This window comes from Canis lupus, chromosome 32 (genome assembly GCF_003254725.2).
Source record: "Canis lupus dingo isolate Sandy chromosome 32, ASM325472v2, whole genome shotgun sequence".
NCBI classification, from domain to species: domain Eukaryota; kingdom Metazoa; phylum Chordata; class Mammalia; order Carnivora; family Canidae; genus Canis; species Canis lupus.
In genome coordinates, this window is record NC_064274.1 from 34,499,775 (window position 1) to 34,526,646 (window position 26,872).

Sequence of the window (26,872 nt, forward strand, 5' to 3'; positions counted from 1 at the left end):
ATGTTATTATCAAATGTGGAAACTGAGACCCAGGAAAGGCAAATGACTTGCTCATGTTCCTAAATGTCAGAGCCAAAATTATAACCCAGTCTTCTAAATTCATAGATTTTTCGTTTGCTCTTCTACAAAGTTATTACTACTGTAACTCCTGCCCAAGCAGTTAATGATGGAAGCACTTTACAGACAAAGAGAAATGGCTTTAATATATACTTCTGAACTGGAGCTCCTATCCACTTGGAGTGATCTTCACTTGGACAAGGTTATAAAGCAAAATTCTCTATTTCCCAAACTTCTCTGCAGCTATCATTTTTTATGCAAACACCATTCAACCAATTAGAAGTACTCAGGACATATTTCAGAAAGCAGTATGTGGGCAAAAGCTAAAGTGTGGCAGCTCCTGGCCCCTGATGCTGACACTTAAGATCTTAAAAACAGGACGCTCTCCTGAAAGACTATTTGGGTGCCCATTTGCAGGGTGACTGTGAAAGCGAATTGCTGCTACCAGAGCTCCAGCGGCATCTTTGTATGTGGTCGTTCCCCTAGGGAATCAGTTCTGCCTGGCTTTGTGAGTCCCTGGAGAAATATTGCCTAGAATCTGCTCCATCAGCCCTTCGAAAGTTTTCAGAAGTACTTAAATAGCTGAATAAAAACTCCCCTTGCTTAAAATAACTCTCGGTGGCTTCTGCTTTTAGCATGGAAACCTGACTGATACAGGTAGTTTTTGCCCCTTTGTAATAAGCACAAAAGGTTTAAAGGGTTGAGATGAGATGTCAGTGGTTTGAATTCTAGGAAAACAGAGAGAGAATCTGCTAATGCACTGCTCAATATTTCTTCAAGGAAACTCACTGATTGGTTGTGGCAAACGCCTATTTGTCTAATTGGATACTATCAGGTAATAATGTAATATGTAAGACTGTTTAATTTTATGTACTAGTCAACCAGTGGTAATGTACAGAGAAAATAAATATGAGACGAGTTTACTTAAATAACAAATACCACAGATATTTAATACAGACCAACATGTGATTAAACCATATAATGTAGGTAATATAAAGAAGGGAGATAAATTCTATTGAAAGAATATTTCTCCAATGGATTAATCTGGATGATCACAAATGGTTCTGTGCCAACATGCATTGCAATATTCCTTCATAATGATAACCACATACTAATAAGTGGGCAAAGAGATCTGTAGACATCACATGCAAAGGCAGAAAGGCCCAAACGTTGAGCATGAACAGCACCCTGGTTTTGTGTTTTGTGGCCAGTCACTATAGATACTTTTTAGAAGACCTGATACATCATAGAAAGCCAGAGATATAAAGGAGAAAAATGGGCTCATGGACATACAGGCGATCCCCGGATCTCCCACAAATAGTTGGACAGAAACATGAAGAGTGCTTGGAGGTCTTGATACAGGGATGATGAAGAGCCAGACAAATGGTATTTTTCCCCTCATTATGTCCTTCTGTTTGTGTTTCAGGAGATAATGCTTGTGAAACCAGCCCACAATACATTTAGGATAGTTTTATATCCCTAGCACTTAGCAACATGCCTGGTGCATGTTTGGTATTTAATAAATATTTTTTGAAGGAAATGACAAATTTGTAAAATGTTATTAAATAAGTTAATAATAAATATTTAATAAATGAATATAAAATGAAAATAAATATAATGACTGCATAAATTAATATACTTCATTTGCTTCAGTTACAATATAATGCATTAAACAATATCTTGTTGAACTTAAAGTATTGATTTGTACTCCTATATATACAACTCCTAGGGAGCTACACAGGTGCTAAAGAAAATAGATCTCATTATCTATTTTTCCTTTTAATAAGGACTTGGAATCATATTGTCAACTTTGAGAATGACCCCAGGATTATTGATTTTCTGCCGTGTTTTGGGAACTGAAATTGTCTTCTGTTTTCATAAGTGATAAAAGCAATGACTCTGTGACCCTGGAAATTGGCTTGGTCAATCCTGACACTTTTTGGACTGAAGCCTAGTAAATGGTGACAAATCTCTGGAGAGCTCTGTGTTACAAATGGATTTTTCTTTTGAAAAAGAAGTAGCATAGCAATGGTGTTGCTTCTTTAGTGTGAACTTTCCGGTCTTAAGAAGAGCTATTTTGGGCAATTGAAACTCATCCCTTTAATATTCTTGATTCTGCTGAAGGTCTATTTTGTTGCCTAAAGGGAACCATCAGAAAAAACAGTCTTCATTCACATTGTATGAAATGTACTTGATTAGGCATTTGCATTGTTAATTTTTGTGGTTAGAATTCTCACTTTATTGAAAATCAAAATGTTCAATACATTTTGGTTCATCAATTATCTTTTTTCAATGCATATTTATTACATACATAATGTATTAGAAACCATTCTAGGTGCTGAAAATAAATCAACCAACAAAACAGACAAATCTTTGCCACCATGAAGTGTATATATTGTAATGAGATGAGACCAAGATTACACAAATTAAGTAGGTAAGTTGTACAATATAATGAAGATGCTAAGAGCTATGGAAAGAAATAAAGCAGAGAAAAAGGGAGGTTTGAAGCGGTATGGGTTGCAATATTAAATAGATTATTCAGGAGGGCTTCCTAGAGCAAGTAATATTTTGAATCGAGGTCTGAAGTGGTGAGAAATTAAGCCATACAGATAACTGGGGAAAGAAGTGACAGTACATACATTGCTCTGAGTTAAAATCTCCTCGGGGGGATCCCTGGGTGGCGCAGCGCCCGGGATCGAATCCCACGTCGCGCGATCCTGGAGACCCGGGATCGAATCCCACGTCGGGCTCCCGGTGCATGGAGCCTGCTTCTCTCTCTGCCTGTGTCTCTGCCTCTCTCTCTCTCTCTCTCTCTCTCTGTGACTATCATAAATAAATAAAAATTAAAAAAATAAAAAATAAAATATCCTCAGGTATTTTTTAGGAAGAATAAGAATTCAGTTGTTTTGGAGTGGAATTAGCAAAGGAGGAGAATCACAAGAGGTGATGTCAAGAGGCAGGGTTGCTGCAAATAGCCTTACAAGTTATTTACTGAACAATTCCAAGCTATATAATGCAGCATCACTGCACAGAAGGAATAGATGTGGCTCATCTAAGTCCTTCTATGCTACTATAGGGATGTTGGTTTTTTTTTTTTTTTAAGGATGTTGGTATTTACCTTGAGTGAGATAAGGAGCTACTAGTAAGTTTCACATTAGATGGATAATAAAATCTAGCCTACCAGAATTACAAAAATTCTGAATGCTGAGAGCTGACTGATAGGGAGTAAGCTAGAAACTAGTAACTAGTTCATTGAAACAATTTACATGAGAGATAATAATAATTTGGATCAGGGTGGCGACAATGTAGCTGGTGAGAAGTGATTTTGTCCTGAATTTTTGTGGAGCCACAGGACTGGAATATTGATTGAATAGAGAACATGAGAGAAATGTTCAACTAGAAAGGTAGAGTTTCCATTAAGTGAGACTGGAAAGTTAAAAATTAAACAGATTTTGAGAAGAAAGATAAGACATATGTTTGACATTGGACAGCCAACTGGGTACATCAGGTAGAAATTCAAGTAAACAAGTTTAGGATTCAGAGGAGAGAGTTCAGCTGGAGATCTAAATTTGGTGAGTTATCAATACATAAATTTTATTTAAAGTCATTAGACTCATTAAGATCATCAACAGAATGAATGCATAAATAGAGAAGTCTGGGGATAGATCTTTGGGGGCATCTAACATGACAAAGTCAGGGAGAAGAGAGGAAATCCAGGAAATACATGGAGAAAGAGTATTTCAAGTGAGATGGGAGGAATACCAGGAATCCACAACAAAATGAGGGCCAGCTGGAGAAGTGTTTGATAAAAGAGTCTAAATGTCAAATGCTGCTAATAAATGGGAACCTTAGACTTGCCCATTGGTTTTAATATTAGATGTGTACTGGTGAACTGGACAAGAGTTCTGATGGATGGGGAACGGAAGGGACATCAGAATGGATTTAAGAGAGAATGGGAGGAACTACAATGGGGACAGTGAGTATTAACAACTATTTTAAGAAGTTTTGCTAAAATGGAGAGTCTAGAAATGATGGTGTAGCTGGAGGGAGCAGCAAACCTAAGCACAGGATTATCTAAAGATGGGAGAAATAGCAGTATGTTTGTACAGAGAGGGAAATGATTTAGGAGAGAGGGGAGAATTGCTGGAACAATAATACTTTTGAACAGTTGGAATGGAGTAGGATTGAGTCAAAAAGTAGAGAATCTGGCCTTCATATTTCTAGTTCTTTTATTCATTGTTTCAAGGCAGAAGCCAAAATTGTGTACTTCCTTCACAGGATGCCAGCCCATAATTTTTTTTTCAGTCCACAATTTATACTTAAGTCATTATTAACACAGTTTATGTTAATAAGTGGTACCAATATATTCCACAAAGTTTTACTAAATAATATGGCTACTTGAGTAACTGTAAAGATTATTATAATTGCATTTTTTTCTGTGAATATGTTAAAATCATACCTATATTTTCATTTTGTTATCATCACGTTGAAATAGTAGTTGTAGTGATGGGAGCATGTGGAATTTCTTTTTTTTTTCTTTTTAAATTTTATTTATTGGGAAGCCTGGGTGGCTCAGTGGTTGAGCATCTGCTTTCAGCTGAGGTCGTGATCCTGGAGTCCTGAGAATAAGCTCCACATTGGGCTCCTTGCATAGGTCCTGCTCTCCCTCTGCCTGTCTCTGCCTCTCTCTCTATGTGTCTCTCATGAATACATAAATAGTCTTTAAAAAGATTTTATTTATTTATTTTGAGACAGAGAGAGACATAGCACAAGTGAGAGGGAGAAAGAGCATGAGCGGGGGTGGGGGGGAGCAGAGAGAGAAGGAGAACCAGACTCCCACTGAACAGGGAGCCTGATGCAGGATTAAATCCCAGGAACGACCGGAGTCGAAGGCAGTTGCTAAATGGAAGGCGCCCCTGGAAGTTCCCTTCTAATTTATTATTTTGTTTTGTTTTTAGTGAAATAAGATCATCATCTCAGAATGAGGATGGGGGAAGATGTGGGGCAGTTTGTAGAGAGGATGCAACAGTGGTCTGGGAGAGTAAGATGATGAACAAAGTAAAGACTTTCAGTGTACTTCTGGGAAGTTTTGAGGGTCTTCTTGAGGTCTGTGGTCATGGCTTTAAAGTGAGAACAGTTAAATGTTGGCCCCAGCAATTCAGTTTCAGGGGTACAGGCATAGACTAGGTAGAGATTTGGATCCAAACAAAATTGAGGCTTTACAGTATGATGAACCAAGAATGCAAAGGAGTTCAGGGTGTATATCCAAGGGAATGCTTATGATGATTGGCTCTTGAAATAAGCAGAGTAAGGAGGAAAGCAAAAACCTGAGAAGGGTGGCAGAGATGTAGTTTGAGGATATCTCATGAAATGCCAGACTGCATTTCAGTAGCTTTCCCTTCATTGTTGCCTCTGCTACATGGAAAAGTTTCAATTCTAGATTTAATTTAGTAACAAGAGAAACAGAACCAGATATTAAGTATATAGAGCTTCTGACAATGCCCTGATATAATAATATAAATATATAACCTGAAAGAAATGATAACATTAAAGATTCTTAGATGTGTTACAAATCAGATGAAAATAAGAATAGAATTATTTATACTATTATGACACCATTTCTAAGTTACTATAAGCAGACACATGCAAAAAGAAGGTACTCAAAATAAACTTGATTAGTACAAATTAAAGCAGCTTCACAATATGTTTCATTTGTAATTTTATTTCAGGTAAATACTACACCTAATTTATCTTGCCATATCTTATCTCCATTCTTAGTACGTCAAGAATTTATACACACTATCCATTAGCTATTTTTAAAAATTTATTATTATTATTATTATCATTATTATTTAATCCTCCAATTGCCTATGTTCATGGAATAAAGCACTGCTTTAGGTGAGATGGCTAGGGTGTGTGTGTGTGTGTGTGTGTGTGTGTGTGTGTGTGTGAAATAGACAGGTTGAAGACTGGCAACTTGCCCTTTTTAAGGCTGGCTAGAATGCCCTTGATTTTCTGATTTTGAACACATTTCCAAACCTTTTGGGTCCTTCCACAGTTATATAGCTGATGAGTTGGAATCAGTAATTTAAACACATTGCTTTGCAGATATAGATTTGCATAAACTATTACTTTCTCTGAGCAATGGAATATATTTCTAATATTATTTTTGAATACAGCTGAGATTTCTCTCAGGAGTCATTTTTTCCCCTTAATGTCAACCTAATGCATTTATGGAAAGATGCTTTAAACATTTGGTATGGGCATGTGCCATCCCTCAAGTTGTTAATTCCCTCTCCTACCCCCAAAATACAGGATCTTATTACATTTTAAAATCCCCCCTGTAACATCCTGTGCCTTCTCTAGGAGTTAAAATATTCATATCTTTGATTGTTTCCAATATTGGGGAATCTTTACTACCATGTAAAATACGTTAAATTTCATTAGCCCAAAAGTATGTTTATGTTAATATGTTACCTACATATTAAAAAAACCCTTAAATTATGATATCCCAAGTAACTGCCTATAAAGATTATTACATTATTATATTTTTCCATAGATATGTTGACACGTTTCAAATTAAAGTCATACCAATATATTATATTTCCATTTTGTTATCATTATGTTAAAGTGATTTCATATTTGGAAATCAAAGCATTGATACAATTCTCCGCTCAAAACAACCCGACTTCAAGCACTTTAATTCTCCTATATTATCAATCAGTTTTTCCTCTCTCCTCTGTCAACATGCTTGGAAACAATTTCTCATATTCTCATATTGCTCAAGTTACTGCAGATATGACTTCAGGGAACTGAAGTGTCAAATATAAAGAGGTAATCATGGAATGATGAAAATGTTCAGACACTATAGATAAAGTATGAAAGAAACTATTAAGCTGAAAGAATTTTTCAAATTGAAACAAGCAAAAGAGAAAAAAAGAAAAGAAAAATATGTGGTAACAAGCACCTTTGATGGATTATCCAATTTGAATGGAGTTTATTCAGTACAGCAGGAGTTAAGTAAAAAAAAATTCTTAAAAATCTTGACTCTTAATTATTTCACAGTCATTCAATAATTAAAAACAAGTTTGGTCATTGAAGCAGTTAAATTAAAAATCTGTCAGTGAAAGTTAATTATGCTATTATTGACCATTCTAAGAATCCACTCGCAAAACTGCTATCTTGATTGATAAATAGGCATAAAATCTACTACCAACACTTCTTAAAAAAGTTTTGAGCTGTGGCGCCTGGGTGGCTCAGTGGTCAAGCATCTGCCTTGGCTCAGGTTCTGCCTTTGGTTCAGGTCATGATCCTGGGATCCTGGAGTCGAGTCCCGCATCAGGCTCCCCCCAGAGAGTCTGCTTCTCCCTCTGCCTATATCTCTATCTCTCTCTGTGTGTCTCTTATGAATAAATAAGTAAAATCTTAAAAAAAAGTTTTGGGTTATTATTTTCAAGGTATTCTACATAAATATTCCTTTGGAGGGTCTACAAATCTTAAACAATGGGGCAATTTCAATGTAGGGGAATGTCAAAACAGCTGAAGAGGAAAAATGCAATAGAAAAGCATAATATAGGGAATGGGTTCAAACTTTGTATTAGAAAGATAAAAATTAAAACAAAAAACAGTGGCTTAAAAAACAGAGCAGCTTACTTTTCTGAAATAATGGGAAATTGGGAGATAAGCCATTGGTTCAGAGGTTCAAGAATGCCAGAAGTGAGATTTCTTATTCTCTTGGCCTTGCCTTCATAGTTTTAAGATGATGACTTAGTTCCAGCCAATAGGACCAAATACAAGGCAAAACAAAGGAGCAAAGGCAAAGGGTGGAAGGACAAGCATCAGCTTCATCTAACCTTGTTTTCTCTAGCCTCATAACTCAACTTATGTTTACATACAAATGGCCAGAAATATGTTAATAGTCTCCTACCTGAAATAAAAGGTGAAAAATCAGTCCTTTAGCCAGACACTTGGATCCACAAGCAAAATTTAGTTTCATTCAGTAATGAAGAATGTTAAAAATGGGTACTAAGTATGCATTTGGATGTGACAACCAAGGACTAAAGATATCTGTCCCCTGAAATGAGAATGCAGAAATGAGAATTCCCATTTCCTATTGTTAAGCAGTTTACTTCCTAATCTTTCGTACAAAAGACACACAAGAATAATAATCTAGAAGGCTATAGAAAAGCAATGAATTAGAATACATTTGTTAGGAACATTGGGAGATGATAGAAGAATCTCGAGAATTAGTATTTCAAATGGTAGACAGAGTTCTATGCAAAGGTGATCAGGACAGTTGCATTTAGGTCCCTGAGGCCCTGAGGCCTAGAGTATAAAGTTCTTGCCTATTCTGACCCCACATGAGCTACTCAGGTTCATCTTCTCCTAATTCCCAACTCAAAGCTTTCTCTGACACCAAATCAATGTTTTCTGCCTTTCCTCAACATTTTATGCTCCTTTTGGAGATTCGCAAAGGTAAGAATTATCAGGAATATATTTCTAAGGGCACAGGAGGTTACCAATAATCACTGATGGACAGATGTATGTTAATTCCAGATTCATGGAATACTGTTCATCATTACGATTGCAATTTGATGTACTTTCCTCTGGATCATTACATGTGTGGATCACAGTCTGACAGACTTTTACTCCAAGGAGCTATGTAGTTAATATTTTAGACCTTGCCAGCAAATAATGCCTCTGTCATACATTTTTCTTAGTTCGTTTTTTTATAATCCTCTCAAAATATAAAACCAGTCCTTAGTACACCAATCATACAATAACAGACTACAGGCCAATTCTCACAGGCAGTAGTTTCCAGGCCCAATGATAGGTGGTTGTTGATGCAGTATATATTTTACTAGAAGAGTGGAACATGTTATTTGGGTATTATCTCAATGTTCTTTCATACATTTCTCTCTCTGCCTAGGTGCTCCTCTCCTATCTTCTGCCTCAACCACACTTACTTCACAAGTGTTATTCCAATAGTCTGTCTTGTTTTTTAAAAATTTTACTTCCCCTTATAACTAATGAGTGTCTCCTTTGTGGCTATACTATGCTCTGTACATTTCTGTCAAAAACCCAAAACACTGTCTTATTACACTTAAGTAAAATCCTTGAAAATAAGAAGCATCCCATTCATTTCTGCATTCCTGATATCAAGTAAATGCTTAGCAGATAATACATATTCATTAATTGTCTGTTGAGGAAAAAGGAAGAAGGAAGGAAAAGAAGAAAAAGAGGAAGGAAAAATTAATATTTTGTGCTCTTTGCAAAGAAGAAGGAAGAAAGGAAGGAACAAATGCAAGAAAGAAAGGAGAGAGTTACTTTTTCACACTGGAAGAAGTATCTGAAAATTTTTGGACATAATTGGGGAACAATGATTTCAGAGTCAAGAGTTCACATGTACATGAATCAACCCTTTCTAATTTTTTTCACTTATTTCTTTATAATTTTTTTAAAATTTTTATTTATTTATGATAGTCACACAGAGAGAGAGAGAGAGGGGGGGGCAGAGACACAGGCAGAAGGAGAAGCAGGCTCCATGCACCGGGAGCCCGACGTGGGATTCGATCCCGGGTCTCCAGGATCGCGCCCTGGGCCAAAGGCAGGCGCTAAACCGCTGGCCACCCAGGGATCCCCACTTATTTCTTTAAAAATACAACTCCTGACATCCATATTCTTTTATTTTTTTGGAATGTTTGTTAAGATACTAGTCTCTTTTAATTATTAAAAGTAGTGATTATATTCAGTATTGAATTATGGATAGATGGAGAACTGCTAGGTAAATGAGAATATCTTGTATCTGTCCCCAACTTGCATATTACATAACCTTGAAAAAATCATTCCATGGTATTGTCATCACCAATTTCTTATTTCAAAAGGAACAATCATATGTTTTTTTGAAGAAATATGGTGAAAATGATGGTAGGCAAGATGATGATGATGGTCATGACAACAAATATTTTTTGAAACACTTATGTGCCAAACAATTCATTAAGCATTATAGATATACAAACATGTACATGCATCATTTAAGCCTCATAAAAACCTGTGAGGCACAAACTTCTATCATCCCTATCTTACATATTTGAAAATAAACAGCACAAGAATTTTAGTTTGTTTGTGAAGGTCACCGATTTAGTAATTGGCAAAGATGGAATTTGAATTAAGATAGGTTTGAAGCCCAATGCATGGGCTTAACTAATACATTGAACAACTGGGCAATAGCTAACTTGTGTCACAAAAGATTTTTATATGTACAAACAGCTAGGGTTTTGTTTTCTTCAGAGCAACATAACTTTGTCTTTTGTTTTTGTGCATAGTTTACTGTTCCGTATAATATAAACAAAACAATATTTAGAGGAAATACTTATTTTTTTTAAAGCAAGTAAATTAAATATTAGCAACTCCTTTAAGCAGTTATCAGCTTATCTCCTAGGGGGAAATCCTCTGCTTCAATTGTTTCATGTATCAGCACTCGAAAAGAATTAGACCTCCTCTAGTTAATCTTAAAAGATTATTTAAATGCATAAAAATCAGAAAGCAGAAAGAATGAGTTTCGAGGCTTTACATTTACCAAAAATAATGATGACAAGGTATTCAGAAGAGATAGATACAAGCCTTGATAGATTTACATTTAAAATATCTTGAATGATACAAATAGTTCATTACCTTCGATTATTGCTGCCCAATAATAAAATTAATTTTGTAGGTGGCATTTATTCCTATGAGGTTAGACACGTTCAGAAATAAAATAGCTCCTTGACCAAAAAAAGATGCTGCAACTAAAATAGGAATTTGGGGGATGGGTGGGTCTATTGTGTCCTCTGCTAGGAAAATCAAATAGATAAATATGTATTGTAGAGATTTTCTGTCTAATGGAAATACTCTCATCTACCTGCCAATACCAGACAAGCAAGTCAAAGATTTAGCAAGATACAACATGACAACAAAAGTCATCCCCCCAACCCCACTAAATCCATTGTTAAGCAGTATGAATATTAATAGCTAATAAAATACCAATTCTAATTTTCAGGCAAAAAGTTCATGCTATCCTTCATGTTGTAGGTTTGGTAAAAATAGGAATTGATGAAAACCTTAGAGACTCTTGAATAAGTTAGCTAAGAACTTAATTAACATCATTCTACTTGTAAAAAGGGTTAAAAAAATCTTCTGGCAATGGGCAGCTGCAAGAAAACTAAAATTATTTTCACTTCTGATGCAACACTGATCATTATACTACCTGTGTGCTTCAATTTTCCATATTAACCTTTAAGTTTTTATTCAATAGCATATATTTCTCTCAATACAGAAAGACAGGTCTTATATTCTTCAACAGTTTTTCAAATTTGTAGAAGTCATTTATTACCTTGATTATCTGGGCTATGGTTTAAAAAAAGGACACTAGAAAAATAGGGCACATAAGTTGGTTTATTTTACCTCAGGTGACACTGTCTGGTTCTCCCAGAGATCCAGAGGTGCAGTTGCTTGAGGTGGTATATGGTGCAATTGACAGAACACTGGATTAGGCATCACAGGCAGAGTATGGGTTCTGTGTGACCTTTTACATATTAGCTCAGTTTTCTCATTTGAGAAATGGAATGCTTTTACTGTCACTTTAGAAACAACCTTAAGAAGCTTGCTGTATCTGATTTCCAAGCTCAGAGCAACTCAGATTTATAGAATTTTAGAGCTATCACAAACCTTAATGGTTTTCTAGTTTAACCACTTCATCTTAATAAAATGGGAATCTAGCTCCTATATTCAGATAATATAACAATGGCTAGAAGAGAAAGTTATTAATCTTACAAACCATAAATTAGAAAACTTGAAAAAGTAGATGTAAAAATTCTAAGAACACAGGTTAGGAGCAAATAGTCAACATATTCTTAGCCGACTCTGGGAGCACAGTAAAATCATTTGTATCAACAGTGAAAACTTTTATGACTTGTGAAAAATGAGACATGATGCTTAGTATGCATTTGTTAATTTAAAAGAGGTAAGTATCATATTTTAGAAAATCCTCTCTGAAATGGTTAAAACAATAAAATCATCCAGATGCTAAATCTCTTCAGTGAAAAATGGATAGCTCATACATTGTAATACAAATATTCCATCTGATGTAGCATATATTAAAGGTTTAATCTGTAGGTGTATAATTTTGAGAATCCCAGATAAAATACAAGAGTACTAATAAGAAGATATAAAGAATTATGATGGACAAAATATTGTCATGGTAAAGGAACATAGTGATAAATAGTGTCTATAAATGATATTTTTGAACAATATATGAGAAATGCATGTATATTTAACATAAAGAGAAAAAATAATATTTATAATAATGAGGAGATATCTCTACTGGCCACATGGTATATATACAGAAATCACTTTTACACTGTTATAAAATGCCATCTATAAATAAATGTTCTGTATTCAGTAACAAAATCATTTAAGTACTCATATAAGTGTGCTTCAAGTTTTCTGGCTGCTATTCTATAATCTTCCCACTGTGATTTTATTATTTTCTTTCTTCCTAAGACCATTTTACTCATCATAGGTTTCCTGTAAGTATTATTAAATATATTCAAGATCATATAAATATTCCATTTACTAAACAGTTAGCAAATTTTTACTGCTCTGTCTTCCAAGGAAATGCTATTAATATTTGATTTCATTATTTAACGCTTTTTCAAACTTAAAATTTTTTTTGCCGACCCCGTTTTAGGATTTAAAGTACTGATACAAAAAAGTAGACACAGCAGATTTAAGAAACAAATTATTTCAAAACCACAGTGGGTTTTAATTTGAAAACCCTTTCTAGAAATTCTAACATATCAGGGGAAATTACTGGGGACTTTCAAGTATCAGCCATTAAAATATCAGATGGGAACATGGGGCATATGAAACAAGAGTTCAGATGCAAAGGCCATAAGGGCTGTTTTAAGGTAGTTTGGAGGGCTTTGAGGCAAAATGTGACAGGATCTGAGTTAGGAGTTAACACAGTCATTATAGCTGCTTTGAGGGGAACAGACTCAAAAGGGCCCAGAGTGGAGCTGGACACCAGTGGGGCACTATTGCTATAAATTAGCAATGAGGAGTTCTGTGGACCATCTTCCAACAAAACAACCAAAACTCATAGAAATTATTTTGAAAACAACCATTTAGGGGCACCGGTGGCTCAGTCGGTTAAGCATCTACCTTCAGCTTAGGTCATGATCTCGGGTTGGGTCCTGGGATGGAGCCCTGCATCTGGCTCCCTGCTGAGTGGGGAGTCTGCTTCTCCCTCTGACCCTTCCCTCCACTTGTACTCTCTCTCCTCTTTCATAAATAAATAAATAAATAATAGATAGATAAATAAATAAATAAATTCCTAAAACAACAACAACAACAAAACCCCCAAAAAACAAAAGAAACCAAACCACTTAAAATCTCTGGAAAATGAACTGAAGGATGTACAGAAAATGAAGAAACATTATTCAAGAAAATCTACCAAGACTGGTAAGAACAATGAAAGTAAATGCCATCTGAGCCATAACCCACACCCTTCCCCACTTGCCTCAGTTTGGAATGACAAAATTCCCACCCCAGGAAGGTGCAGCCAGGAATACAAGGGTTTCTGTTTCCTTGGATTCCAGTCTAAAGCTGTGATTCTCCCTGGGAGTGGCAGGCCATGAGAATTTCTCCTGCCCCTAGCTCTGTGCATAGAAGTTCTATTCTAGGCAATAACTGCTAAGAGATCTGGAGCACTCTTCCACATTTTTACCTCAGATGCCAGAGACTAATAATACTGAAATCATGATTCATTCTTGCTCCAGCTCAAATGTAGGGTGGTGGTTTTAAACCAGGAGAACCAAACTGAGAAGATCAGAGATTACCATCCCAACCCAGTACCCTGCTCATAAATCTGGGTGTCACTCTGAGAGGAGGTCATTGTACCCACTTCAGTTCCAGAGCAGTGGATACAAAGATTTTTCCCAGGGGAAGATGCAGGTCAAAGAAAGAGAGATCTCCTAAATTCTCTCCAGGAGAAGGGACTTTATTTGGGATATAGTAGGGAAAAGTTCAAGCTTAAGGTCAACCTTGAAAACAATGGAGATTTTGATGATAAGTAATTTAGAGAACACTGTTGTTATTTTAATTAAGATTCACAACAAGCTAATAATAGACCAAATAAGAAGTTTATTTGAGAGAACCAAGGAAAAGGACAGCTAAGAACAGTCCTCCGGTTGAAAAGATTCTCATAGACCTAATTCAGAAACTACTTTCTGCAACACGGAATGAACTTTATTGATTCAGACTATGGTAAAGTCCGCACCTTAAGGCATTATTGATAAACCATAGCACATGCTGCTGGTGATTAGTGGAGTTTCAAATTGGTAAAATCAGAGACAACAGTAACAAAAACACTACTAACCTTGTAAAAATTAAAAGAGCCATAAACAATATTATGAATACTCTATGAAAAAATTAGCTAACTTAGGTGAAATGGATAAATCCATAGAAACACATGAAGTACTAAAACTGATTCAAGTGGCAATAGAAAATACAAATAGACGTATAACTAGTAGAGATTGATTTAATAATTTAAAAAGCTTTCTACACAGAAAAGCCAGGCCAGGCAATTTCACTGGTGAGTTCTACCAAACATGTGAAGAATTAATACCAATCATGGACTTATTCTTTCAAAATACAGAGAAGAAAGAGCATTTGTCAACTAATCCTATTAGGCTAATATTAGCCTACAACCAAAACCAGACAAAGATATAATAAAAGAGAACCATAAACCTATGCCTATGTCTATGAATGTTCATGAAAAATCTTCAGAAAAGTACTAGCAATTAAATTCAGCAATTAAAAAGCATTACACTCCAGCACTAACTGAGATTTATCACAGGAATGTAAGGTTAGCTTAATGTCTAAAAACCAAATGGTGTAATATATATCAATAAAACAAAGGGGATAACATAATTAACTGAATAGACCTCCCTCAAAATGTATGAAAATGCCAATATTCTTTAATAATAAAAATACTCCATTGAGTAGAAATGGACCTAGGAACTCCAACTTGGTAATGGGTATCTATGAAAAGCCTATAACTAACATCATGTTTAATTGTAAAAGACTGGAAACTTCCCTCATAAGATCAGGAATAAGACAAGCATTTTTGTGCTTGCCATTTCTATTCAACATTATAGAGGAGGTTCTCCCCAGGGAAATTGGACAAGAAAATGACATATAATGGAAAAAGAAGCAAAAATCTCTATTTACACATGGTAAGATCTTATATAAAAACTATACTTAAGAATCCACTAAAATAACTCGAGAACTAGTAAATGAATTCAGCAAATTTGAAGGTTACAAGTTCTATATACAAAAATCAATTGTATAAATTGATATATATATCTCTGTATAAAATAAACAATGAAAGTTAAAGTAAATAATGATTCCATTTACAATAGCATCAAAAAGCCTTAGGAATGTATTTAACAAAGGTGTGGAACACAGACTCTGAAAATTAGAAAATATTGTTGAAAAAAACTAAGGAAGACCTAAATAAATGGAAAAACAGCCCACGTACATAGACTTTATATTGAAGACTTAATATTGTTAAGGTGGGAGCATTTCTCAAATTGATTTATGGATTCAATGGTGTCCTGTCAAAATCCCAGCCAGCCATTGTGCAGAAACTGATAAGCTGATTCTAAAATTCATATGAAAATGCAAAGGACCCAGGTTAGACATAACAATTTTGAAAGAGAACAAAGTTGGAGGACTCACAATTCCCAACATCAAACCTTATTGTGAATAGATAGTAATCAAAATAATAAAATTTAGCATGAGGGCAGTGATAGAGATAAATATAATAGGATTGAGAGTCTAGAATTATTTCTTTATATTTAAATCCAATTTATATTTAACCGAAGTACCAAGACAGTTTGGTGGGGGAAAGAACAATCTTTTCAATAAATAATGCAGGTACAACCGAGTATCCACATATGAAAGAATGAAGTTGTACTTCATAAAGAATTAACTCTAAATCTATCACAGAACTACACATGAGTTCATACTATATAACTCATAGAAGAAAATATAAGAGTATACTTTTATGACCTTGGGTTAAGCAAAGTTGTTTTTTTTTTAATTTGACCCAAAAAGCATAAGAGATGGAAAAAAAGATAAATTGGACTTTATCAAAATTAACTTTTATGTTTCAAAAAACACTGTTCAGAAAATGAAAAGACAATCTACACATGGGGAAAATATTTGCAAATCATAGATCTGATAAAGTACTTGTATAAAGAATACACAAAGGTTTCTTGCAAGAAAGAACAAAAGGCCACTAACTCAACTAAAAAGTGGAAAAAGATGTGAATAGACATTTCTCCAATAGGTTGATAGGCATATGAAAAGATGCTCAACATCATTTCCATTAGGGAAATGCAAATCACAACATAATTTGATACTACTTTGCACCCACTCAGATGTCTGCAATAAAAAGACAGTTAATAACAAGGGTTAACTAGGATGCAGAGTAATTAGAATCCTCATGCATTGTTGGTGGGCATGTAAAGTGGTACAGACAATTTAGAAACAGTCTGGCAGTTTTTCAAAATGTTAAACATAGAGATGCCGTATGACCCAACATTCCACCCCTGGGTAAATATAAAGATAAATGAAAACATATGTCCACACAAAAACTTATAAATGAATATTTATAGCAGCATTATAGATAATAGCCAAAAAGTAGAAAATATCTATTAACTAGTGAATTGTTAAATAAAATAAACATAGCAATGAAATGTTACTTAGATCTAAAAAGGAACAAAATACTGATACATGTTGCAACATATACGAACCTCAAAACACTATACTAAATGAAAAAAGCTAATCATAAAAGATCACACACATATTTTATGATTCCCCTTATATAAAATAAAATGTTAAAAAAAGACAAATCTGTAGAAATAAAAAGTAAATTAATAATTTCCCAGGATTGGGGGAGTTGGAGAAAGAGAGAGTGACTGCTAAAGGGTATAGACTTTTTTTGAGGTGATAAGAATGTGTTTGTGTGTGTGTGTGCATTTGTGTGTTCCACAATTAGTTGCATATACTATCCAGTGCTCATCACATTGTGTGCCTTCCTTAATACCCATCACCCCGTTACCTAATAAAGATTTTTTTTTAAGATTTTATTTATTTACTCATGAGAAACAGAGAGACAGAGAGGCAAAGACACAGGCAGAGGGAGAAGCAGGCTCCATGCAGGGAGCCCAACATGGGACTCGATCCCGGCTATCCAGGATCAGGCCCTGGGCTGAAGGCAGCGCTAAACCGCTGAGCCACCGAGGCTGCCCCAATAAAGATGTTTTTAAATGCATTTTGGTGAAGTTTGCACAAATCTGTGAATACACTAAAAATCACTGAAGTTTATATGTGTGAATTGTATGGTATGTTAATATAAATATCAATAAAGCTGATAAAAAGATACAATTATTATTTAGACTAAGTTGTTAGTAGTAAGAGGTGATGAGAACTCAACATGTCTAAATATATTTTCAACTAAAGGCAATAGATGGGATGAGAGAAAGAGAAGTGTTTGATGAATCAACATTTTTGGCTTAGTGGGATGTAATTGGCATTAAGCCTTAGAATAAAGATTTGGAGTTTAATGTTTTAGTTCATATGAAAATATTTTTTAAATTAATGAAAGAATAAATGTGATCTATCATACAGGATTCCCTGTATTTCTTATTTCTAGTTAGATGTAAAGGCGAGTTTCCATAATGACTTCCAATGATTTCTTCCTATTTGTATTCACTACTTTGTTGAATTCTCCTTCCTTTGATGATGTGCTGGACCTAATGGCTATCTTGTAATGAATAGTATATGGTAAAAATAATGGAATCTCATTTCTGAGATTAGGTTATAAAAGTTCAGGATCTCTCAAAAGTTCATGCAGTTTGCCAAACATGTTTCGAATTTGTCTATGCTTGGATGTTTTGCTTCTTTGTATTTTATTTAAAGTTTTCATGCTTATGTAAGTGTCTATTCTGCTGAGTGCACAGACTGCCTTATTCATTATTGAGCCATCAAAAAACATTATTCGCTCCCTAGTGAACTTTCATTAAGTCAATATTTGGTCACAAATTTATTTTTGATTAAATATTCTTACCTTCTCTAAATGTTCTATCTTTGAAATACCCTATTAACTATAATTATCAGGGTTTTTTGATATCTTGTATTTGTTGTACAACATAAGTCTGTATACTGCATAATTTAGTAAAGATATAGGCATATTGGCTATTGAAAGGCAGCTCTCTCTCAATTTTATACCTTTGTGTTATGAATTCCAACATTAAATTCTTTTTGTTTTTTAATTAAAACCCCTGCATAAGTAATACTTAAATATTTTCCATAGTTAGTTACTCTTTGATAAGTTTGAGTTTCTATGAGAACAATCTAAGTGTTAGCATTTTTCTTATCAGAAATGTTATGTTCTGCCTAATTATGAAAACAAAAGCAGAATTAATAAAAATTTGTAGCATTTTAAAAGTAGAATTTAAAAACGTATGCTTTTATTTCAAGAATTCTTTTTTAAAAAACATTTATTTATTTGAGAGAGAGAGATTGATCACGAGCAGGGGAAGGGCAGAGGGAGAAGCATACTCTCCACTGAGCAGGGAGCTAATACAAGACTCACCCTCAGGACTCTGGGATCATGACCTGAGCTGAAAGCAGACGCTTAACTGATTGAGTCACCCAGGTGCCCCTATTTCAATAATTCTTAACTTATTTACTCATAAATAAGATGCATGATTATTTAACAAAATGTCAAGAAAAACAGATAATTATTTAAAAGTTATCAGTGAAGATAATTTTTTTTATCTGTTCAGGATATTTATGGTTTACTACTACTATTAGTGAAGAAATGGGCCTTATTAATTTGAAAATGTTAATGAGTCTGTACACAAAGCTGAAAACTTGGAGACATTGTTTCTTAATTTCTTCCCCACCCCCATACATTTATTGTGGAATAAAAATAAGTAACTCTGGCATTCTTGATCTCTAGATTTGAGAAAGAGGTATGGGTTGAGCAAGGAAAGATTTCTGGTAACATTTTCATCAAGCACCTTAATGTTAGCCAATGTTTCTCATTCTCTTGGGTTTTTGTTTGCCTGTTGTCATCTTTGAAGCATTGCTTCTAGTTAGTGAGATGCTCAAGCAACAGAATGAAAGCAAAAATGTATGGTTTACTAAAAGAAAGAATCAAAAAATATTACTGCCTGCCTTATTGCCCTATAAGCATAGTATCTTAAAATTAACATATCTTGGTTGACTATACTTATCATTCAACTAACACCCTCTACACAAACATACACACTCTCACAAGGCATATATGTTCGTGTAATAAGCATGCATGCATATATATGCACACAAACACCTTCACATACTCTATACACATGTGCTCATAGATTAAGCATATACATACACATAACTTTCTATATATACACACATGAATTCACACCACAACATAAATGTGCATGGATTTAGAAATAATAGTGCTTTGAAAACTATCAGAACTGATAATTAAATTTAGCCAAGTCACAAATTACAGAATTACAATTACAAAATTAATATACAGTAAAATGTTGAGTTTCTTTACACTAATAAGTAAGTTGCAGAAAGATAAATTGAGAAAACAATCCCATTTACAATTGCATTAAAAATATAAAATACCTAGGAGTAAACCTAATTAAGGAGGTATAACATCTATACTCCAAAAAGTATAAAACACTGATAAAAGACATGGAATATGACACAAACAAATGAAAAGATACTCTATGCCTATGGAATAGAAGGACCAGTATTGTTAACATATCTATACTATCCAAAGCAATCTATAGATTTAATGCAATCCCTATGAAAATACCAACAACATTTTTCATAGAATTAGAACAAATAATCCTAAATTTATATAGAAGCACAAAAGAATACAACTAGCCAAAGCAATCCTGAGAAAGAACAAAGGTGGAGGTATTACAATCCCAAATTTTAAAATATACTACAGAACTATAGTGATCAAAACAGTACAATATTGGCACAAAAACAGACACACAGATTGATCGAACAGAAAAGACAGACCAGAAATTAACCCACAATTATATGATCAATTAATCTACAACAAAGGATGCAAGAAAATGCAATGGAAAAAATGTACTCTCTTTAACAAATGGTGTTGGGAAAACTGGACAGGTACCTGCAAAACAATGAAACCAGATCACTTTCTTATACAATACACACAAATAAATGCAAATGGCTTAAGGACTTAAATGTGAGACTTGAATCCATAAGACTCTTAGAAGAAAACATAGTCAGTAATTTCTTTGACATTAGCCATAGAAACATTTTTCTAGATATGTCTCCACAGGCAAGGGAAACAAAAGCAAAATTAAACCTTTGGGACCACACCAAAACAAAAAGCTTCTGCACAGCAAGGGAGATCATCAACAAAACAACAAGGAAACCTACTGAATGAAGGAGATATTTGTAAATGATATATCCAATAGGGGGTTAATAACCAAAATATATAAAGACTTTATACAACTCAACACCAAAAAAACCAATCTGATCAAACCATGGGCAGAGTGCCCGAATAGACAAATTTCAAAACAAGACACAAATGACCAACAGACACATGAAAAGATGCTCAACATCATTAATCATCAGTGAAATGCAAATCAAAACCATGATGAGATATCACAAACTGTAAGAATGGTTAGATTAAAAAAGATGACAAATAACAAGCATTGATGAGGATGTAGAGAAAAAGGAACTCTTGTGCACATTGGTGGGAATATAATTTAGTGTAGCCACTGTGGAAAACTGTATGGAGATTCCTCAAAGGCTAAAAATAGAAATACAATATGATTCAGCCATTCTGCTATTGAGTATTTACTGAAGGAAAATGAAAACACTAATTCAAAAAAAATGTACTCCTATGTTTACTGCAGCATTATTGACAAGAGCCAAGATATGGAAGTAACCCAAGTGTCTACCTATAGATGAATGGATAAAGATTTGGTATATATACACAATGGAATATTGTTCAGCCATAGAAAAGAATGAGATCTGCAACAACAGGGATGGACTAGACAGTAAAATGCTAAGTGAAATAAGTTAGGAAGAGAACGAAAAATACCATTTTGATCTCATTCATGAAGAATTTAAGAAACAAAATGAACAAAGGAAAACGAGAAAAACAAAAAAGAAAAAACCCCAGACTCTTAAATATAGAGAACAAACTGGCAGTTACCAGAGAGGAGGTAGGTGGGAGGATGGGTGAAATAGATGTAGGGAAATAAGAGTACTCTTATTAGTGATGAGCACTGAATAACGTACAGAATTGTTGAATCAGTGTATTATATAGCTGAAACTAATATAACACTATTAATATAACTTTATTAGTATAAAGTATACTTTATTTATTTATATTTATTTATACTTTATTAGTATAACTAATATTAGTTATACTAATATATATATAATTATATAATAGTTACTAATAGTATTTATTAGAATAATAAAGTATAACTAATATAACACTATTAGTTATACTTCAATAAAAAATGCTTTTGACAAAAGAAATGGCAATGCTTTACAGTAATAAAAGCTCTTCTAAAATGATGGAGCAGTAAAAAAATAGTATTGCAATATATTTCTCTCTTGATTTTTAGACATATTACAATAGAAAATGAACTCTATCCATACAGAATTTAGATAAATACTACAAATAAAACCATTCTGATTGTTTAACTGCTCTTGAAACATCAATATAAAACTATTAATATGTTATTTGAATCATTTTTGTAAGCGTTGTGAGAATAACTGTGCTTTTGACTGATAACCCCTCTGCCAGCCAAGGTCATACCAAGGAATATCAGATTGGAATAAAAAAGAGAGAGATTTAAACACTTTTGATATTTTTCAGTTTAAATTGGTCATTTAGTTTGAAAATCTCTTTCCATAATTGCTTCAATTGCAACTAGATGATTATTTCAAGTTGTTCATTCCAAATTTGTGGACTGATGTCACTGATCACAGAATTTTAGAAATGGAATTGATCAGTGGATTATCTGGTCTAGTGCTTTTGGTTGGCAGATGAGCTGATGTAAATTAATTATCTAAAAACTTTGTAGTTAAGAGAATGAAAAAGGGAATCATTACTATTTCAGGGGAGGAAACTGAGGCATGAAGACAATAAATGAGACCTCATCTGTATTAGAAATTGTTACCTGCAGTGAGGACTAAAATATAGCCTGCCAATATCTCATGTAGTGTTTTCCATTATCCTATTCCATTTTGATACTGTTATGGTTTTGCAGTGTCATCTGGATGTGGAAAGATAATAATTTAAGAGGAAAGAGATACATTCCCTGGCTCTCTGGACAACACACTGATTGTCATCCTATGTTGTCACACCCAGCTCAAGATGGGTTTGAAAGTCACTACTTGAAGAGTCCTGAGAAGCTTTACGGAGGTGAGAACTCCAGAGAAGAACAATGTCATTTCAGTCTGTGTGTTTAACAGACTTCATTTTAGTTGTAATATTTTGCCAATGCAACATATAATAAGATCATTTTTTTACAAAATGTATTTATAGGCTTCAGTCTAGCATCTAGCCACACTGACTAAACAAATGTAATTGCTCTGAATGAACTCTAAATAGCTTTCAACGTTTCATTACAAAGCAATTATGTCTGAGTCTTTCCCAATACTTTTGGCATGGTTTTTTAAAAAAAGAAATTATACAAACAGGTGAAATCAGCCATTATGAAATATAACCCACATACCTAAAAAGCACGCCTTCACGGTGCAAGTGAGGTAGGGGAGGTTTAAGTCAAATGATAAACAGTTTATTGTCAAGGTAACTGCAAAGAGAGAATTTAGCATGCTTACTCAAGGTAAGTTTATTTTTTTAAAGGAAATATTTACCTAATTTTACAAAGCAAACAGCAGGCTAGATTTGGCCTAAGGGCCAACTGATAATTTGTTAGAAATGCAAATTCTCAGGCCTCTCTAAAAATCTATTGAAACAGAAACTTTAGGAGTGGGCCCAGCACTCTGTGTTTTAAAAAGTCTCTTAGGTGAAAAAGATACATGCTAGAGTTTAAAACCACTGGTTTACAATCATCGCTCTAATGATTTAGTTTATCCATCCATTCATTTCTCCTTACAATAAATGCTTTTTGAGAGATAATTATAATGTATCAGGAATACAATGGAGAAGGTACTATATTTCCTCCTCATAGGTACAAGAATAACTATTCTATAAAACAAAGTCAGTAACTTTCCGACAATTACATAGTTTTTGAAATACATTTAGTTTTTAATTTTTTAAAAAGATTATTTATTTATTTATTTATTTATTTATTTATTTATTTATGAGACACACACAAACACACAGAGAGAGAGAGAGAGAGAGAGACAGGCAGAGACATAGGCAGAGGGAGAAGCAGGCTCCATGCAGGGATCCCAATGTGGGATTCGATCCCAAGACTCTAGGACCATGCCCTGGGATGAAGGCAGGTGCTAAACCATTGAGCCACCCAGGGATCCCCTTGAAATACATCTAATACCACATCATGGCTATATATATATACATGAAACAAAAATAACACAAAGCATTATATACCCTAATATGTATGATGTACTCTCTGATATCTTCTATAACTGTTGTATTCAACCCAGTAAGTTGATTTTACAATCCACTGATACATCAAAACTCATAGTTTGAAAAATATTGCAATTAAATATGCTCACCAGTGCAAATTCCTTGTTGAGAATCATCTGTTCAACTAAGGATGACTCATTGTGGAAGAGATGAGGCTGCATATGGCTCCACATATGAGGAAACCACCAGAACTCATCTACCGACCTAAGCAGAAGGTCATCTCCTTCATCTTCCTCTTCAGTCCCTGTAAAACACAAAGTTAAAAATGTTTAAATGAATATTTTATGTTGGCTTTAAGATTGTGTTGTCAGATTTTTGTTATTCTTCTTACTACTGATAATTAAATCCTATTTTGCATTGCTTTAATAATAATAAAAAGAAATGACCATAATCTAAATTACATCAAAGGCAATGTGGCTGGGGATTAGGGTGAATTGGGGTAGGTGTGATAGCCCCAAGTGCAGATAGTTGTTTAATTTGGAACTTAGGGGTATTTTGTACTGACACTATTGAACTGCTAGCATATGGTGATGATTGAATAAACAGACTTCATTTGAGACAATTTATTTTTGTTTTAAAATTACTAGCTGATAATTCTCTTCCTTACTGCATGCAAAAGGGAAACCTGATCACAGGTGATTCTTTTTATTCTAAAAAATTCTTGCATATGAGTCTAAATTTGAGCTTAAAGTTCAACTGATGAAGTTTGTTAAATTTTTCCTGATTAGAAAAATAATATATGGGCAGCCTGGGGGGTTCAGTGGTTTAGCGCTGCCTTTTTGGCCCAGGACCTGATCCTGGAGACCCGGATCGAGTAACATCGGACTCCCTGCATGGAGCCCACTTCTCCCTCTTTTGTGTCTCTGCTTCTCTCTCTGTGTGTGTCTCTGATGAATAAATAAATAAAATCTTTAAAAAAAGAAAAATAATATATGCTTATTAAATGAGTGACAAAAAAGCACAGATGAGCTCAAAACCAAAACAAAACCAAAACAGAAACAAAGATCATCATCTAGAGTCAATTCAGTGGAAACATTTCAGTATTTTTCTTTTAAATCTTTTTCTACTTAGTTTTTAAAAGTTAACACTGTACAATTACTTTTGTATCCTTACATTTCTAACACGAATATTATGAACGTATACATTTCCTATTTTAATGTCAATATTTCATAAAACTTAAACAATGAAGTCATTAACACAGTAGAACATTTACTTGAGAACTTGAAACTAAAATAAAGTTTTCATCCTCTATTAAGAAAATTTGTTAACAGTGCTCAAGGCATTGTAAAAACCATCTGTCATGCCACAAGTGAAAAAAGAAAAAGGAAATTACAACTTACTTCCCAGGGAATTCACTTTGTTGCAGATAAGTGCAAGTATTCTTACTGTATGACATCATATTTTTTGCACAATTTTATGATATGCAGTCTAATTTTAAAATGTTCTGGATCAATAATGTAAGAATTGATTCCTATTTGGTCTCTAGATACTTAACTAAGTGAAGTAGAATAACAGATTCTGGCTTAGAGTGTGAGGTACACTTATTTGGTTTATTTTCCCACAATACAGTATGTTTTACCAATGGCTGCTTAACTTAATACTAAGCAAATAAATATTAAAGGTATTTTTTTTAAAGAATCTTCTCCAAATGCTTCACTTATGTGTCCCATAATAAAGATTTCACTGATCATGTAGTAAATAGTGCTGTGAAATGGTTAAAGTGTAATTTGGTATCAATAAACACAGAAGTAGAGTCTCTACATCTGCCATTTACTTGACTTTGTGACCTTGGACAAGTCAACTTCTTTAAATCTTGGTTTCCTGGTTTAAAATGGGGATACAAATATCTATCTCACTGGGTCTTTGTGAAAAGATATATTTATTTATCTTTTAAAAAAGATTTTATTTATTTATTCATGAGACACACACACACACACAGAGAGAGAGAGAGAGAGAGACAGGCAGAGGGAGAAGCAGGCTTCATGCAGGGAGCCCGATGTGAGACTCGATCCCACATCAGGATCACACCCTGGGCTGAAGGCAGCGCTAAACTGCTGAGATTGATTTATTAAAGTACTTAATATCTTGACTTGCAGGTAGTAAGCACTTCATAAATATCAAGATCTCTTCTTAAAAATAATATCTACAGGTTTATCCTTAGTGTTCTAAATTTACATATTTTTACAAATTCTTGAAAACATTGTTTGCCTAGATTATTAATTTCTTAAGGTCAGAGATTGGATTCCTTTAACTTACACTATATTGTGCCACTTCCCCAAAGCAGTGAATAGGTGAATAATTTAATTCAGTTCATATTTATATAATGTCATTGAACTTCAGAGCTTTCATATGTCTGCTGAGGTGCATGCCAACTTTTGCATGATTTATGTATATGCATTATTTCTGGGATGCTGTTCATAATCCATAGTTCTTAAAAGGTAAAGGACCATCAGGCTAATCAGAGTTTTGGCACCGTACTACTTGTAACAATTGCTACTCGACAAAGGGCAAAGAAATAGAAGTTTTGAATGTGATAAAATCTTATGAATCAGTTGAGCAGACAGGATCCTTAATTTTTGTTAACTTTAGCTAAAATTATTAGTACGGTAGACATGCAATTCATTGACTTTTGTTAATATAGAGAACATCAAACACTGAAATCCAAATGAAGAGAAGTTTATCATTTCCTCAGATAGATTTTAAGCATGAAATGTTTAAACCAAGTGTTTCTCTCTTATGGCCATAATGTAGCCCACTGAGGTGCAGATTAGAAAGAATTACTTTATGTCACATGCAATGAATGAATTGATAGTTCTCCTATCCTTCTGTTGTGCTTTGAATACAGAATGTTTGAGAAATGCTTCTATTCACTTTAAACTTCACTGATTGTTATTGAAAGTAGCAGGAAGCACAAAATGTACACTTGACCAGGAAGGACATCAATTACTCAATTTAAAGGAAATTTGCAAACTATTGACATAAACAGATGCATGACTGATCATAAAATGTTAGTGATTTTTATACTAGAGATTGTCTTAATTTATAAACACTCATCACAAGGTTGGGAGTATATAAGATATT

At 34.0% G+C, this 26,872-nt stretch overlaps 1 protein-coding gene across 1 annotated transcript in view; it reads right to left on the reverse strand.

Moving 5' to 3' along the window:
- LOC112671696 (bifunctional heparan sulfate N-deacetylase/N-sulfotransferase 4) overlaps positions 1–26,872 on the reverse strand; it is a 284,811-nt gene that overhangs the window by 108,466 nt on the left and 149,473 nt on the right. Inside the window, exon 4 of the mRNA XM_025465993.3 lies at positions 23,881–24,035. Coding sequence (XP_025321778.1) covers positions 23,881–24,035 — 155 coding nt within the window. The remainder of the gene's footprint in view (positions 1–23,880; positions 24,036–26,872) is intronic.